The 17,945-nt window shown below is 39.1% G+C and overlaps 1 protein-coding gene across 2 annotated transcripts in view; it reads right to left on the reverse strand.

The window, feature by feature from the left end:
- The window catches only part of LOC122557905 (anoctamin-9-like), a 133,943-nt gene that overhangs the window by 43,076 nt on the left and 72,922 nt on the right, over positions 1-17,945 (reverse strand). For both annotated transcript variants that reach the window (XM_087996675.1, XM_043706110.2), the window contains exons 13-18: positions 16,931-17,035; positions 12,922-13,086; positions 10,917-10,953; positions 8,356-8,467; positions 5,103-5,160; positions 1,339-1,436 (exon numbers count right to left, since the gene is read on the reverse strand). In XM_087996675.1, coding sequence (XP_087852801.1) covers positions 1,339-1,436; positions 5,103-5,160; positions 8,356-8,467; positions 10,917-10,953; positions 12,922-13,086; positions 16,931-17,035 — 575 coding nt within the window. The remainder of the gene's footprint in view (positions 1-1,338; positions 1,437-5,102; positions 5,161-8,355; positions 8,468-10,916; positions 10,954-12,921; positions 13,087-16,930; positions 17,036-17,945) is intronic.

Here is a 17,945-nt window from a genome sequence, read left to right on the forward strand (position 1 = left end):
TTTGCTGTTTCTTGTGCCGCCCTGGCTTTTAAGATACCTTCTAATCAATCTGTTCAGACACAAATCTGAAGCAGGTGCAACTTCAACCTACATCTCTGGTTCAGAGATAGACACACTACCACTAAACAAGAGGCCCTCAGCACCAGCCTGTCTTTTAATTTTTTTCTTTTTTTTATTTATATCCAGAAGTGCTCTGACATACACCAAAAGATTTTTCCTACGACCAAATCACCACCCTCACTTTAACTCCAATAATTTTCAACTGCCTCTCCTGTGTTAATGTCTGGTTAATAACATTGTGAAGTTTGTTGATGTCTTTATTTAAGTTTAAGGACAAAGAGATGATTTGTCTATTAATTGTCTGAGCACATCTCAGGAGCACCTGTAATAATGGGATGGAAAGAGCTGTGACACCAATCAGTTAATAAAGTCTACCCACTAAGGAAAGTGTTTTGGATTTCTGTCTCATTGACTAGCTTGGATGTTTATTGATATCTGTACACTTTGTGGCTTTTTCCAGTCTTCTGGTAAAGATTAATTAAAGCTGTGAAAGAGAGCTATGGGAGAGACAAATGAAGATGGATAGTGTTTGCCTTGATGACTGTAAAATTCATTATAGAATTGACATTTTTAAAAAGGATTGACTTATACTACCCAATGATTTCAGGACATGTGTGTTTTGCATAAAGTTATTAAAATCCAACACCAAATAAAGAATGGGCAAAGTCTCCTATATTAAAAATTCAAACATTGTCTTAATTGCCTTCATGCAAGAATGATAGCAAGCAGGTTTAAAATTTCTTATACTTGTATTACACATCTGAAAGTCCACAGTCCTCTCAAAGACCTGGAACTTCAGTCATGATTCAATTCTCATTCGACTGTGATAGTTGCCATTGCCTCCAAGAGCAGCAGAAAGGGGGCAAATCTCTGCACAGCCATGCCAACAGCACATGTTGTCAGAATATAGCCTTCATAAACAAGTCTGAAATGGAACCCAATGTAACTTATTGTAGAGCTAGAAGATCAATGACACATTGTTTATAATGTTACACTTCAAAGTAACTTCCCAAAGCTTTTTGAAGCAGAATAATAATGTTTTATAAACATGCAAATATTGCGACAAATTATACTGTGACATCCTGCATCACTGGGTATGATATATTGTATAGTTTAGGCTTGGATGCCAAGGAGCACAGAATATCGAGATACTGTAGCATTGAGACCCCAGTGGCATGTCTTGTCAGGCTACATACACTCAACTCCAATGATATCCTTCGTTTAACAAACTGTGGTCCATAAGTTAAGTATATTTGCTTCTGGTGAATGTTAACTTACGGTACAGCGTACTGCACACAGCTGCTCAGAATTTGTTTCAGTATCATTACAACAGCCATTTGGATGAAGAGATCTGTCATGCAGCCACTTGGATGGCACTAGAATGGAAAAAATAACATATGTCACTATTTTCATTCATGAGTGGTCGGAAGGGAGGGAAGAATTGTCTTATATGCACAGTTTCTCCCATCAGGTGTTTGTGAAAATTATACTTTAGTTGCAATTACAATTCTCATGAAATGTAGCACCATTCCAGTGATAGAGCAATCTAGTTAACTGGTTACCTTTCAGTGAACACAATACTCACCATTCCATCAGCTATACTATGCAGCTATTCACCAAAGTTACTTCAACAAAAAAACTCTACAGTCCCATGATGTTTATTGTGGAGAAGGATAAGTACAGGAAGACCATGGGTACCATTACTAGTGATCATCATTGATGATTTTTGCGGACGAGGATGATTCTCTTCCACTGTCAGGGTGAGTCCATAAGTGGTGGTACCACTGCGGTTACCAGTGCAGTGGCCGCAGGTTACCGCAGGCTCTGTTACAGTCTGTTACAGGTGGTCACAGGAAGGGGTGGAGCATTGGTGTGGCAGCTTTCTCCTTTCGCTGTTTCCGTCCAACTTCCGCTTTTTCGCGATGGCAAATCTCGAGGTGCTCGACACCTTTCCAAATGTTCCTCCTCCATTTTGGAAGGTAGTGGCCGAGTGATTCCCAGATGTCTGTGGGAATGCCGCAGTTTGCCAGTGAGGCCTTGAGGGATCACTGACGTGCTTCCTCTGTCCACCTGAGGCTCGCCTGTCATTTCGAAGCTGGGAGTAAAGCACCTGCTTGTAGAGTCTTATGTCGATCACACAAATGATGTGCCCAGCTCATCGTAGGGTGGTCAGTGCCTCAATACTGGGGATATTGTCCTGGCCGAGGATGTTGGTATTGGTGCATCTTTCTTCTCAGTGCATTTGCAGAATCTTGTGCAGGCAGAGTTGGTGGTACTGCTCCAGCACCCTGAGGTGTCTACTGTAGACAGTCCATATTCTCAGACCCATATGGATACAGAACTGGCTTGAAGGGAGAAGACAGAGAGTGGTGGTGGAGGAGTGATTTTCAGACTGGAGGCTTGTGACCAGTGGTGTGCCACAAGGATCAGTGCTGTGTCCACTGCTTTTTATCATTTATATAAATGATTTGGATGTGGACATACGAGGTATAGTTAGTAAGTTTTCAGATGACACCAAAATTGAATTTGTAGTGGACGATGAAGAAGGTTACGTCACCAGTACAATGGGATCTTGATCAGGTGGGCCATTGGGCCAAAAGAGAAGATGGATTTTAATTTAGAAAAATGTGAGGTGCTGCATTTTGGAAAGGCAAATCAGAGCAGGCCTTATACACTTTATGGTAAGATCCTGGGACTGTTGCTTAAAAAAGAGACCTTGGATTGCAGGTTCATAGTTCCTTGAAAGTGGAGTCGCAGGTAGATAGGATAGTGAAGAAGGCATTTGATATGCTTTCCTTTATTGGACAGAGCATTGAGTATAGGGGTTGGGAAGTCATGTTGCAGCTGTACACGACATTGGTTAGGCTACTGTTGGAATATAGTGTGCAATTCTGATCTCCCTCTTATTGGAATATTATTGTAGAACTTGAAAGGGTTCAGAAAAGATTGACAAGGATATTGCCAGAATTGGAGGATTTGAGCTACAAGGAGAGGCTGAATAGGCTGGGGCTGTTTTCCCTGGAGCATCGGAGGCTGAGGGGTGACCTTATAGAGGTTGATAAAATCATGAGGGGCATGGATAGGCTAAATAGACAAAGTCTTTTCCCTGGGGTGGTGGAGTCCAGAACTAGAGGGCATAGGTTTAGGATGAGAGGGGAAAAATTTAAAAGGGACCTAAGGGGCACTTTTTCATGCAGAGGTAGGTGCATGTATGGAATGAGCTGCCAGAGGAAGTGCTGGAGGCTAGTACAATTGCAATGTTTAAAAGGCACCTGGGTGGGTATATGAATAGGAAGGGTTTAGAGGGATATGGGCCAAGTGCTGGCATTGGGACTAGATATCTGGTCGGCATGGACCAGTTGGACCGAAGGGTCTGTTTCCATGCTGTACATCTCTATGACTCTATATAGGAGGGTGGGAATGACCACAGTTCTGTTAACCATGATCTTGGTGTCGGATTTGATGTTTCCTCTGTTGGCTGAAGGCTGCGCTAGCACACTGGAGGCAGTGCTGGATCTTTCCATCAATAGCTGCTTTGGCCAACAAAACACTCCCGAGGTAGTGGAAGTACTCAACTTTCTCTAAGGCCTCTCCGTGGCCCTTAATTATCGTGGATTCGCTCCACAATACCAGGCCAGTTGATGGAGGACCTGTGCCTCACGGATGTTCAGGGTGAGGCCCATGCTGTCATATGCCTCTGGAAAGGTGCTGACAATGGTCTGGAATACATCCTGTGAGATTGCACATATGCAAACATCATGTGCATACCAGATGACACTGTTTGAGGTGACTTTGGTTTTGTCTTGAAAGCGGAGGAGGTTGAATGATTTCCCGCTGGTTCTGTAAGTTAGCTCCATTCCAGCGGGGAGCTTGTCAGCAGTGAGGTGAGACATTGCAGTGAGCTAGACCAAAAACAGTATTGGGGTGATAATGCAGCCCACTTGACACCGGTCTGAATGGGGAATAAGTTGGTGGTAGAGCCATCTGTCATTATCATGACTTGCATGTTGTCATGGACCAGGCGAAGAATGGTAACAAACTTCATGGTTCAACCAAAGTGAACAAGGTTGTTCCACAATGTTTCCCAACTGACGGTGTCAAAGGTAAGGTTGAAGAAGATCATGTACAGGAGTAGGTTCTTTTTTCTGAATTTCTTTTGCAGCTGTTGCCTTACTAGTGAACACATGATTTAAATATATTTATAATTCATTTATTGTTATAGAGACAAAATCCTAAAATCCCTACCACTTTTGAGCACCATCATCACAAGGACTGTCACACTTTAAGAGCAAAGCTCACGACCGAGAGCACTGTTACATCCCAAGGACAAACAGATTTTACAAAACTAGAGAGCAAACCAGGGTATAGGGCACAAGCTGACTCACAGAAGATGTTCAGGAGATTCTGAGAATAAAATATAATGAAGAAAATATTTCTTTCTGGGGGATCAGAAGCTGTTGCCCTGATACTGAAAAGCCTGGGGAGGCAGATCTATATAGGCCTGTTTTTAAGAAGGACGTTTATAGGACCATTAGCATATTCAAACATTCTAGAAATGTTCTCCTACAACATGCAACAGTTGCAAGGTTAATTGGAAGAATTCACGTGACTGATCTGGAATTTAGGCCCAAGAGCTGAGAGAATCTAAGCTTCTACTAGACATGCTCATAACTGTATCCGAGTCTCTTGAACAGAACTGATCTGTTCACAGCTAATAAGGTAAAATGAGGAGTATGACACAAACATCTCAATTATTACCAACTCAATCCAGGTAAACATGCTTGCAGTTGGAAATTATAGTGGAAAATTAGTCAAGTGGGAAAAATGTGTGAGAATCCAACATCACAAATTACTGCTGTATTTCCCATTTGAGCATGCTGTAACACCAGGTGAAATTCAGGTGATATTAAGAAAATACAAAAGGCTAATATGTCTCTGTCACAGTAGAGGCTCTGTCTGTCTCAGCAGAAGTCATTGCTATTATATGTAACATGGTGTCTTAAGCCTTTGCGAAGAACATAAATCAGCAAATTGCAACTCACTTCTTCCAGTCGCCACTGTCCTGCTATTCTTACGTAACCATTTGGGTGGCCATTAATCCTAGCAAAGAAACAAACTTATTACTGCAGTGAAGGTTCAGCAGTTTGGTACTAACGTACACTCTTAATACATTTTTCTTACACACTTAATATATAATGCATTCCTGCTACATAGTGACTCTTCTGTGCATTACCAAAGGTACACTAATAGGACACTCTCTCATAAAAATCAGAAAATGACACAATACCAAGCAAGTTTCAAGCATCTTTGGAGAGAGAAGTAGACTTAATAATGATCATGTAAAGCCATTGACCAGAAACGTCACTCTGCTTTTCTCTCCACATATGCTGCCAGACTTGAATATTTTGTTGCATTTTCTGTATTTATTTCTCATTGCCAGCAACTACAGTTATTTACTCTTATGGAAGTTCTCTAATGATGTTTAGATATAAGTATCTCAGCAAAACCTCACAGTTGTGACATCAGTGCCTGTGTCCAAGTAGAGTTTCTATGCACAGATGCCACCACCACTTTAAACAGTGACCTTCAAACCAAACTCAAAGAGCACAGTATTTGTATGGCTAATATACAATAAGCCATTATTGTTGGGTACATAGAGTCCAGCACTATCATTGCACACTTACTCAACTGCAATCATAATTCACTATTGTTCAATACATCACATCAATTGAATGACACTTTGATCATTTACTATACATTCTGTGTCCTATGATCCTGCCCCACGAGCTACCTGATGAAGGACCAGCACACTGAAAGCTTGTACTTCCAAGTAAACCTATTGGGCTATAACCTGATGTTGTGTGATTTTTAACTTTAAAGGCCATTAGATTTAGAACTTTAAGCATTCCACTGATCAGTTTTATCATATTGTATATTGTAGCACAGCTTTGATTGAAGATCCAAAAAGAACTTGACAAGGTAGATGTGGAGAGGATGTTTTCACTTGTAGGAGAATCTAGGAGACATCATTTAAAAATAAGAGGTCACTATTTAATATATAGCTGAGGTGAAATTTCTTCTCAGAAATTCATAACTCTTTGAAACTTTCTTCCTCTAAAAGGTTTGGAAAGCAGAGTCTTTGAGATTCTTGGGGTGAAAGGTAAGAGCAGGTAGGCAAGGTTACAATCAAATCAGCTATAACTTTACTAAATTATGGAGTAGATTCGAGAGACTAAATGGCCAACTCATGCCCCTAACTCACATGGTTGTATCCATGCTGAACATACATGCACAGTTTATGTGCCAGGGTCATCAAAAATGTTGTCACTGATAGCCTTTGACACCCAGTAGTCATTCTTTGGAGCTTCCAGTACACCACAAAGCAGACAGCTACACTTTGTTTTGGTTCTGTACAGGATAGAGCTGCCAAGGCAGCACCCACAAAGTAACGTGTAAGCAGTCACTGGCACCTTGCAATGCTAGTGAAGCCAGTGAAGCCATATCTTCACTCCAACAGCTTCTCTCTGGAAAAAGGGAATTAAGTTCTGGTCACCGCATTATAAGAAGGATGTGGAAGCTTTGGAAAGGGTGCAGAGGAGATTTACTAGGATGTTGCCTGGTATGGAAGGAATGTCTTACGAGGAAAGGCTGAGGGCCTTGAGGCTGTTCTCATTAGAGAGAAGAAGGTTGAGAGGTGACTTAATAGAGACATACAAGATAATCAGAGGGTTAGATAGGGTGGACAGGGAGAGCCTTTTTCCACGAGGGACACAACTTTAAAGTGAGGGGAGATAGGTATAAGACAGATGTCAGAGGTAGTTTCTTTACTCAGAGAGTAGTAAGGGTATAGAATGCTTTGCCTGCAACGGTAATAGATTCGCCAAGTTTAAGTGCATTTAAGTCGTCATTGGACAGGCATATGGACGTACATGGAATAGTGTAGGTGGGATGAGCTTCAGATTAGTATGACAGGGCGGCGCAACATCGAGGGCCGAAGGGCCTGTACTGCGCTGTAATGTTCTATGTTCTAAGTGTAATTAGCTCTCAATGAATAGAGAATATTACTGACCACCCTCAGACAACAGTGGAAAGCAATATGCAAGATGTTGCAAATATCATCTCCAAATATCAATTCCAAGCCAGAGATTTGTCACAATAATTCACCTTCATAGACTCTGACAGTGTCATCCTTTTCCTGATCTGAGGTTGCAGTGTAGTTGTAACAGGTGGCAGGTTTAAGTCAGGATATCAGTACTGAAGTATAAACACTGCACATTATTTCATGATGTGGAGGTGCCAGTGTTGGACTAGGGTGCACAAAGTCAGAAGTCACATGACAACAGACAAAAGGACAGTGTTCTGAAAACTTGTGATTTCAAATAAACCTCCTGGACTATAACCTGTAACATGTGACTTGTCACATTATTTCAGATTGTAATCCAGGTAGGAGAATTGCTATCTGAAGACCCTAGGCAAGTATGATTTCCTGCTGGGAACCTTTTCCCCTCATTTTTCTTCCAGCAATTTTTCCTGTTCTAAATGGCTTTTCTCTCCCAAAGAAATTCCACAATCCAAGAAGAGTTCCTACTGGTGTATCCATGTCTTGAAGCAATAGTTTTGTGCAGAAGCCTTGAACTAAGTAACAAGCAAATTTATATCATGCCAGACAATGCCCTGCAGATCTTTGCAGCTGTAAACAACTAAAGAAAACACATGTAGAATTGAAGCGCCACCTAGAAGAAATAAATCAACACCTAACCTGAAGGGAGTTGCTGATCCTTTTACATTGCACTGGTGGGAGCTGCGGGAGTCCTTTCTGTTTCTGAACATTTTTAGCTATGCCAGGTTAAGAAAAGATGTTAACTGGAGAAGTGGGTTCCAAAATAGCAACATTGATATCAAATCAACATTGCATTCTGATTGAAATCATGATCTTTCTACTATACAACAACTATTCACTGTGCATGTTAATACCCTCCCCAATGTGGCATCAGTGTAATTTGCCCTAGAAGTATGTTACATACTGTGGATGCTGTTTGAACAACAAACAGCTCCCCAAGTGCTCAAATAATGAATATGCCAATTCTAATTTTGCACTGACCACCCTCAGGAGAGGTAAAGGGATACAACAGAGTTCAAAAGAGTACTCTAAATTATGCTGTATATTATCACTGCATACTGCAAAACTTGAAAGATTCCAAGAAGAATACCTGTGACTGAAACTGTGGTAATGATTTATTGAATTTTAAACAGTTTGTCAAATAGCAGATTTGACCACAAGTCCTCTATACTCACCTTCCCAGAAAAAATGCAATATAAACGATTGATGAGAACATTGTAAAGAACTGGAACGTGAACATTTTTACACTGAAGTTATTTTCTCGAGCCAGTGCGGTGCGTGGTCCTTCTGCAAATACCATAATGTGATTAAAAGACAACATATAGTACTCTGATTCATTCAACTAATCCTCCAGAGATCAGTGTGAAAGCAGGACAGAAGAGAAATACAGACATACTATACACCTTCTGATGCATACTACACTTTAATGTTCTTCAATATTTATTCAACCTATATCAATTGCAGGAGTTGTGTGGCATTGTGGTCATCTTCTTAGGTCTGTGCCAGAAGAGTTCAAGTCCGATAGAGGTGTGTCCAAACATGTTGACACATATACAAAAAACATCAATGTAAGTGGAACACTTGAAGCTGTCAGTGTTTTAATCTACATGTCAGCTTTCTTATGCTTCACTGGAAACAAATCAGCTTTTTCCACACAAATGGAAGGCAAGGTCATCAGCTGTGGGAACAAAGCAAATTTTTGGAGACCAACATGAGCTTGTTAGTACCAGATGTTACTTTCTTCCTGTCATTGTTGCATAGAATTTAAATGTGGTTTTTAAGAATCGCAATTACTACTTTCTCTATTTAGGGTTCCTAAAGCATTTGTATTATTGCATTCATGATCCTTAGAATTTGGTTATAAAATAGTGAGTGAGAGTGATAGTGACTTTCCTGAATTAGTTAGGATTTCATTAAAGTGCTGTACTGTGTTGCAAGATTCTGGTCTCTTTAATACTTGGTTATATTCAGTAATTTGACTTTTCTGTTTGTTTGTTTATTATTGGAGTTCCTTTTAGACCATGTTTCTCTGTGGATGCTTCAACATGTTAATTTCACGTTGGTAAACCTCCCACTAAAAATAGCAAACAAGAGATTATGGGAATGCATTCAGTGTTTCTTGTTATAATTTAATCTAACAATTTCTAGCCTACATTAAGGTATTAAAAACAGAAATGTTTGAAATGTACACACTGATCAGCTTCTAAAAGAGGATAAGACAAGTTGAAGTTTGAATGTAATCCTTTATCAAAAAGGGCACAGGAATGCAAACATAAAAGTCAACCAGAACAATGATGATGAATGAGCAAGCTTTACATGCTGAACAGGATAAGTGTGGTGGAGTTTCGAGCTACTTACAGCTTATGGAGGGGAACCAGTGAACATGTCTTGCTGGAGTCTGGAGGTGACAAAGGGTTGTACATGGGTTTAGTGACAGAAGGTCTTGGTGATGGATAATGTGGGAATCAAACTAGCTACTACAGTTGTGAATGGTCTCATTCAACTCAAAACAGTTGCTGGTGGGGCACATAAAATAATTAGCAAGGGAGTGAAGTTTGTGACAAGGGCTGAAGACCTTTCCAATACTGAGCTGCAGGGAAGTGTGTCTGATCTAAAATTGGATGTTAGACAATCGGTCTAACAGAATAAAGGATGAAATGGTATTTTAGTAGAGGACTATCATCAAGGATGGAGATGTTACGAGGTTACTATTCCTGCAGATGATATGGCTAAAGTCAACTTGCAGATAAGAAAGAAAGAAGGATCAAAGACAGATCTTTGGGGAGTCTAGCAGTAATTGGATGGAAATCTTCCAATGCTGACAATGCACTGTCTATATTCAAGTTGTAAGCAAAGAACAAAGTGAGGAGGGAAAGCTCAAGCATATTCTTAATCAGAATAATCATATGTCTTTCTGTGGACTAACATGGATTCCTGAAAAAGAACATATGTGATAGTGAACCAGTTTGATCATGGGGCATGGATAGGGTAAATAGACACGGTCTTTTCCCTGGGGAGGGGGAGTCCAGAACTAGGTGGCATAGATTTAAGTTGAGTGGGGAAAGATTTAAAACAGACCTAAGGGGCAACTTTTTCACACAGAGGGTGGTGCGTGTATGGAATGAGCTGTCAGAGGAAGTGGTGGAGGCTGGTACAATTACAAAATTTAAAAACATTTCAACTCACAAATTACCATGATTGTACTGAATCCAATGTTGTACTGATAGAAACAATTATTTTAACATGAAATATTTTATGTTAAATACCTAATCATCCAAACCAAACATGTTTTAACCTTCAAAAGTAAGGCTTCAGCCAAATTACAGAAAATCAATTAAGTGAATTATCTGGTCAATTATCAAGATTTGTGCTGCGAAAAAACATATCCCAGAACCCCAGAAAGCAATTTTTGGATCTTCACTTTACATCACTCTTTGCAAGTCCTAACCCTACTACTGTAACTACATTATTCCATTTTTTCTCCTTTCAGAAGAGCGATGGAATGCTAGGTATACTCGCTGCCTAAATTACAATAGTCTCACATCTTATGATGTTTTCAGAGTAATTCCTCTTCATGTGCTGTAGGCATATATTGAGGTCATATTTGAACTGTTAGTTTGCTTAGGGACAATGCCAGAATTTTTCTTATTGTTGTTGTTACCAAGTACCACAGAGAAGCAAATATGAACCTGTAGGGGTTCAAACAATTTTATTGCAGTGTAATATATTTACATACCTAAATCGCATAACTTCTTTGCAACTTTACGATTAATCTGGAACACAAAAATGTCAAAAAAGCAGTTTTATTCATATTTCAGGTAATTATAGATAAGTTTTTTTTCTGTTTTACATCTGAGATGTAGAATTATGTATTTCCATTCATTGTAGCACTTGTTTTCATTAAGTTGTGCAGCATTCTATTGGGAATAGTGTCTGAGTTCAACCAGTGAGTAACTTGTATGGGCATTTGCCTCTCCTACCTTTTCAGTTGACAAAAGAATCATGTTTAAAAGATGCTGTTGAGGGAGTCTTGTTGAGCTATTGTAGTGCACCTTGTAAATGGTATGCACTAGTGCCTGTCTGCATCGGTTGTATAGGAAATGAATGTTGAAGGTGAGGGATACAATACCAATCAAATGGATATATTTGTTCTGGATGGCATTTGGCTTCTTAAGTGTTGTTGTGGTGCCCTTATTCAAGCAGTTGGAGAGAATTCCAACACATTCCTGACTTGTTCCTTGTAGTTGGCGTATAGGAATTGAGAAGGCAGGATGTGAGTTATCTGCCACAGAATTACAGAATGGCTGATTCAGAGGATTTCTGTTCTGTGGTAACACCCAGGAAATTTAGGGATTAGCACTAACATCAACTGGGATCATAAAAATTGTCAAAATACACAGATATTTCATAATGCTTATGTTTCAGTGAAAGATCACCATTTAAAAATAAAACAAAATATGATCTAACAAGCCAAATTTCATTTTGGGATCTGACTTGTTCAGTAGTAACATCAGCTGGGATCATAACAAAAGTCAAAATACATAAATATTTTAATATATGTACTCAAACATCAATTCTTTCAAAACTTGAAATGAATTATTTCTGTAAGTACTTCTTGTGCCACATATGCTAGCAATCTGTGAAAATGAAATATTCAGGGCACACTCCATTCCAAAGAGCTTTTACATCTGGCTGTTCCAAAATGTTTGTTACATCCAATTTTGCATAGAAGTAAGGATAGGGCTAGGTATGAAGTTTTCAATGGGTTGCTCAGGACAGTTCAAGCAACACTGTCAGTGAATATAGAATTGACAGGCTTGGATCTAAAAGTGAGAGAGGGAAAAAGAGAGCGAGAGAGAGAAGCAGACTCTGTTAGGCAATGCTGATTTTAGCTACACAGCTGGGAAGACAACTGCACTACATGCATTTCACTCAGTGAGAACTCCTCAAAAGAAGTTGGATATTCTTTGGATTTGGGAACAGGGAAATCCTGGAACCTTGGAATTGCCTGCAAGTCATTAATAGTTCAGTACAGTTGACAGTAAGGGTTGAAAAGCCCACAGCATAATTTTCTCCATAGAACTGAACAAGGGAAAATCCCTCTAAGAAAAACAAAAGGGTAGATCCAGTTTGATGAAGTTGTTGGTGAAAAATAGGTATTGTGCCTGGGATTAAGTGTTGGAGTGTACTTCCCAGAGACTAGGGGAGCATAGACCAAGAATGGAGATTGATTACAGAATGGGAGCAATTTTTGAGTCAGTCCATTATGGAATGACTCTTGAGAAGGAACTTCAAGATTAGATTAGTAAAAATGAAGAATTGTAACCCCTTCTGAAGTTTAAGCAGATTTGATGACCTACCATGTCATTAACACCTGGGGAGAATGGGTGAAAAATCTGTTCAATCTGTGTTGACTACACATGCTATTTGATGTATGCTGGAAAGTGTTTGATTACACTCTATCATGCATATTTACCACATATTACCTTTGGCTGTTAGATTATAATTTTTTATAGATTATACTACTGCTCTAGCATTGTGTAGTAAATTTTATTTTGGTTGTTCAAAATGTGGAATCTTGTGACTCTGTTCTCTTAGTAAATCCCTTGCACCTCATCCTTGTTTACTTCAAAAAAATGACTGGTCCCTAGCCAGATTTGGTAAGCTGATTCAGAATAACAAACAACTGAAAAGAATTGCAGTCGTAAAAATAAAGACAAAGTACTTTAACTCACTCTTACCTTAGTCATGATGAGAATTGTGAAGAAATGCAATACAGCACCAACCATTACAGCAATTGATCTGGCATGATCACTCAGAAATTCTGAACCAGACTTTGTGAACGTCACAGCAGCAATAACCCGACATATCACAATTCCAAGTGAAAGACCAATAATAACAGTGATCTATAAGGCAACAGGGAAAAGTGACACTGGAAATTGGTTGAACACACTAGAGAAATAAACAATGCTGACAATGATAGGGTCAATGCAGTCTCTAATCCAGAAGGAAGAGTTCGAGAATGTTACATCAGTAACAAATGAAATAGTTCATCACATATACCTATGATCTCATGTACTAACATAAAACAGCCATAACAATAAGCAAACTCACTATTTGAGAACTTGTCCCAACTTGTGCACAACCTGACAACAGAATTTCATCGATTGATTTCTGTTTTACCTCACTATGATAGATTGTTGGAAATCAAGCTCACTATTCTCAGAGTGATCACAAAAGATAAAACTTTCATAAAAGTATACAAAATCCCCAGGATTCTAAAACCAGGTTGACACAAGCATGGACCAGGCTTCTGTACTTAACAATGATTACATATTACAAGTAAATATATTCTAGCTGCAAGTAAACAATTATTAACTATTGACATATAACTCTAATAGTTAAAACCCTTATAAATTTATCCAACACACGCATACAGACACACACAAAAAGACACTGGTGTTATGGGCAGAGGGAAAGACTAGAAAGTCAGTTTAATTGTCCCTGTCCATAGGGTTCACTGAGATGATCCTGTTACTTTTCAGGACCCACTGCTACTTGATCTTTCTTCTCCAGGTACTTTTACTTGCTTGTAGGAGGTCGTGTGCTTATTAAGTCACTAACTTATTGATTCAAAGCCAAATTTTATTGCAACTAATAAAAGAAATAAACTAGCTTTCTTCAGGCTTGCAGTATTTTCATTGCAGAAAAAAGGTCAGTTCCTTCTTTTAAAGAGGTTTGATTGCTTCTGACCAGTCCTTTACACCCACAAGTTGTTCAGCTACCGAAGAACCAATCACATAGTTGTTAGGAAGCAGAAGGCCTTTGTTATCGACAATTGCTCACCGCTTCACAACCAATCAACTACTTGTTGTCAGCTCAATCTGCATGTATCCAGCTCTAGCTTGTCTATAGTAACCCCCCTCACTGCTCGAACAAACAGTACTTGTAATTTGCTTTTAAAAAGTGCAGTCATCCTTATCACAATCCTTGATTTTTTAAAAACAACCCTTTTCTCATTTCAGTCCACAATCAAAAATACAGAAAAATGAAAAGAATACATCTTTGCATTCCTTGTTCTACACCAGAAAACTTCAGCTCAATCACTGCTGAGTGATAATAATACTATACACGTTTGGTATTGAAACAGTCACAATCTCAAATTGCCTCCCCATTGATATCTACTATGACAAACTCACTCTTTAATGAGTATTAACATTCTTGAGCTCATCAAGTACTGGACAACAGTAATTGGATAGCAACAAATTGGATAGAATTTGGATAGCAACAAATTCCCTAGCTCAATCCCTACTACAATGCAACAATCTGAAACTTATGTCCAAGTGGTACTTTGTAATTCAATTTAATATTCCATCAAATAATAAGTTCTCATTTCACTCTCTATTGAATTTTAAAAGTCCAGGCTCACACCTTGGTGGATATCAACAATTAAAAGCATATCTTCCAATGGACAACAGAATCTGGACCTTCAGTGAAGTAGCATTTGTTGAAGATACTCGGTAGAACAACTGGAGAGGATTTTCAGAGATGAAAGTTTCTACACAGAATATTCTCATCCTGAAAGTCCCCAGAATTTTTCCAACAACGCAGGAATTAGATGGGAACCTCTTCCCACCCTATGTCCTAATGAAGACTTAAGGATTTCTTCATGATACTGCTGCGTTTAACTCTATTCAGTTTAATTTTCAATCAAATAATAAGATCCCGTTTCTGTTCTTGGCAGTTGGGAACACTGGCAGACTTCACAACCGGTGCAACAGAGTTTCCTGTTTGTTGAATCCAGGGGGTGAGGCAGCCTTGATCTGCTGCAGTCTGAGGATGATCAAGACATAGGGGCTAACTACTGAAATCTATTTCCTGCCCTTACGTTTGAAACCTGTGGCTCCCCCCTCTACTTTCAACCCCAACACACAATCACCTTCAAAAAGGTAACTTTCATCCTCACTGCTCCTGGCCTTCCACATTGCTTGGTTACTAGCAACTGTGGCCTTTGATGTGGTTCTGGGGCTCACAGTGGTGGCCAGCCTCAGGTTGGCAGGTAGATTCAGGGGAGTGGGTTATCACTGTCCCTGGAAGTGGTCTGACAGAAATTTAACTGGATGATCATCTAACTGCCTGATCTGGTGTCCTTTCCAGTTTGCAGTGGTGAAGATGAAGCATGTTGAAGAAAGGTTAGAATTTGCTGTGGATGGGAAAGTGCATCATAGACTGACACTAGAGGGTATAATTTCATCCATACCATTAGACTGTCAGAGCATATCACTAACACTTTATGGAACCATTTTATCTTTGTTCCAGATGGACAGAAATTGATCTGCCTGTACTGCTCGCAAGACAAAGCTTTTCACTGTGCCTCGGTACACATGACAATAAATTCAATTCAATTCAATTCATAATAAATTTGATCATTGCTTGCTGAAGAAAGGTTAGAATTTGCAGTGGATGAGAAAGTGCATGGGACAATTGGATGAAAATTCAATCAGAAAAGGTTCTCTTTCTTTGAATTCCTTAATACTCCACTCCAGTAGAGATAATCTTCAAACTGTTCTTTACAACTCTCAAGAAACAATTCTGACAGACGTTTAAAAAAGTGTTTTTCTTCAACTAAAGTACAAATCTAATTTGTCTGTATCAGTGCATGAACACCAATGCTAACCAGTTTTAGTGTAGGCTTTCAATCATTGCAGCCCTGCCTGAAAAAGCTACTTTCCTTTAAATTTATCTCAATATATGTCTTGCAAAACAGCAAATATTCCCCTTCTTTGTGTCGTGAAACAAAATAATGGTTTGCAGTGTTTTTGCATGGTATACTGAGGGTGAAATTGCCTTACATATAATTTAGTGTAGGAATGAGAGTGTTCTGAGTGCAAAACTATCTTATATATATTTATAGTGCAATTAGTGAGAGTACGGAAACAGATTTTGGAAATTCCCTTGTGTATCATATAATGTAGTAGTCTGAGTTGGGTATGAGGTATTTTTTGTTTATAAAGTATTGCAGGAATGTAAACTGACACAAGAGGCTTGTTTATGAGTTTCTTGCGCAGTGAGACCTGGTCTGACATTTACCTTTAATTTTACACTAATAAATTTGATCATTGCATGTTGAAGAAAGGTTAGAAATTGCTGTGGATGAGAAAGTGCACCATAGACTGACAATAGAGGGTATAATTTCAGTCATACCATTAGACTGACAGACCACATCACTAACACTTTATGGAACCATTTTATTTTTGTTCCAGATGGACAGAAATTGATTACATGATTATTCACTGAGACAAGCATCTGACAAATCTGTACAGTACTTTCTCCCCACACTGCCTAATGGACATAACTGTATGATAAATCCTAGAAACTCAGTGAAAACCTGTAGCAATTAATATGGGGCTGGACAACTGCACATGGAGTTCACTTGCACCATCCCTCTAAATTTATTGAGGAAGCTACCTTATAGTGCAATTAAAGTTCATGAAGAATGCTCAGTTCAACAAGGACTGTTAGAAACAGGAAGTGAGATGGAAGCTGCCACTTGTTTTCTACAATTTTAAATACTCATGCTACTCAATCCAATTCCCTAGCATGAGTGTCCAATGTGCGTAGCACTTGGATAGGATATCAGTGGAGCAAAGTTTAGGTTATAATATCATCCCTTATATGCTGTTTATTTGCTAATATTTTTCTTAATGATGACTTATTACAACAGAGTATAAACACAACATAATAACTTACCAGAATACATGCTAGCAACATAACAATTGTTGTGCGTTTGTATGAATGGTGATATTCTTTAGCTTTGACATCAGGATTGTATAATAGCCCAAGCGCCAGTTCCTCCTGATGCAATAAAACAATCATATCAGAATTGAATTGTCTCTCTACTTCAACCCAATAATGGAAACAAAGATTTACAAAGATGTTACCAAGACTAGAGGGTTTGACTTAGAAGGAGAAACCAGAACTTTTTTGCCCTGGAGCATGAGAGACTAATGGGTGACCTTATAGAGGTTTATAAAATCTTGAGGGGCATAGGTACAGTGAATAGTCAGTTTTTCTCCAGAGTAGGGGAGTCTAAACCCAGAGTGCATAGATTTAAGGTGAGAGGGGAAAGATTTAAAAGGGACCCAAGGGCAGCTTTTTTTACACAGGGAGTGGTGTGAGCTGTCAGAGCAAGTGGTAGAGGTGAGTGCACTTAGAACATTTAAAAGGTGTTTGAAAAGGCATATGGATTAGAAAGATTTAGAAGGATATGGGCCAAATGCAGGCAAATGGAACTATTCAGTTTAGGATACCTGGTCAGCTTGGACAAGTTGGACTGAAGAGTCTATTCCTGTGTTGTATTATTCTGTGACTCCTACAAGTAAATTAACATTTTCCTTGTCAATTGAATACTAATAGCAAGATTTTTGACTCGCAATGGAGATGTGAATGGTGTAGTGAAATGCTGAACTTAGAATTTTGTGTTGAGAAAACAATTTTCCCCTGTCTTCCCAACCTCATGTTATTCTCATGTAGTCTTTTCATGGACAAGAAATTATTGTGGTGCAAAATGCATGCACACACACCCTCTTCAAAAGACAGGATCATCATTATGGGGACCACAGGAAAATTCTTCCTGCAAATTATGTACACCTGCTGTTGAGGATTGTGGTAGGCTAAAAACAATGAACCTCTTTGGATGGCTTGTGACTGTAATGATTGTAACAAGCTCAGCCAGGTGGATCTCATGGAATATGAGTTCCCTGAT

This window comes from Chiloscyllium plagiosum, unplaced genomic scaffold (assembly GCF_037043375.1).
Source record: "Chiloscyllium plagiosum isolate Xiang-an unplaced genomic scaffold, Cpla_swu_hap1 HiC_scaffold_18, whole genome shotgun sequence".
Lineage (NCBI taxonomy): Eukaryota > Metazoa > Chordata > Chondrichthyes > Orectolobiformes > Hemiscylliidae > Chiloscyllium > Chiloscyllium plagiosum.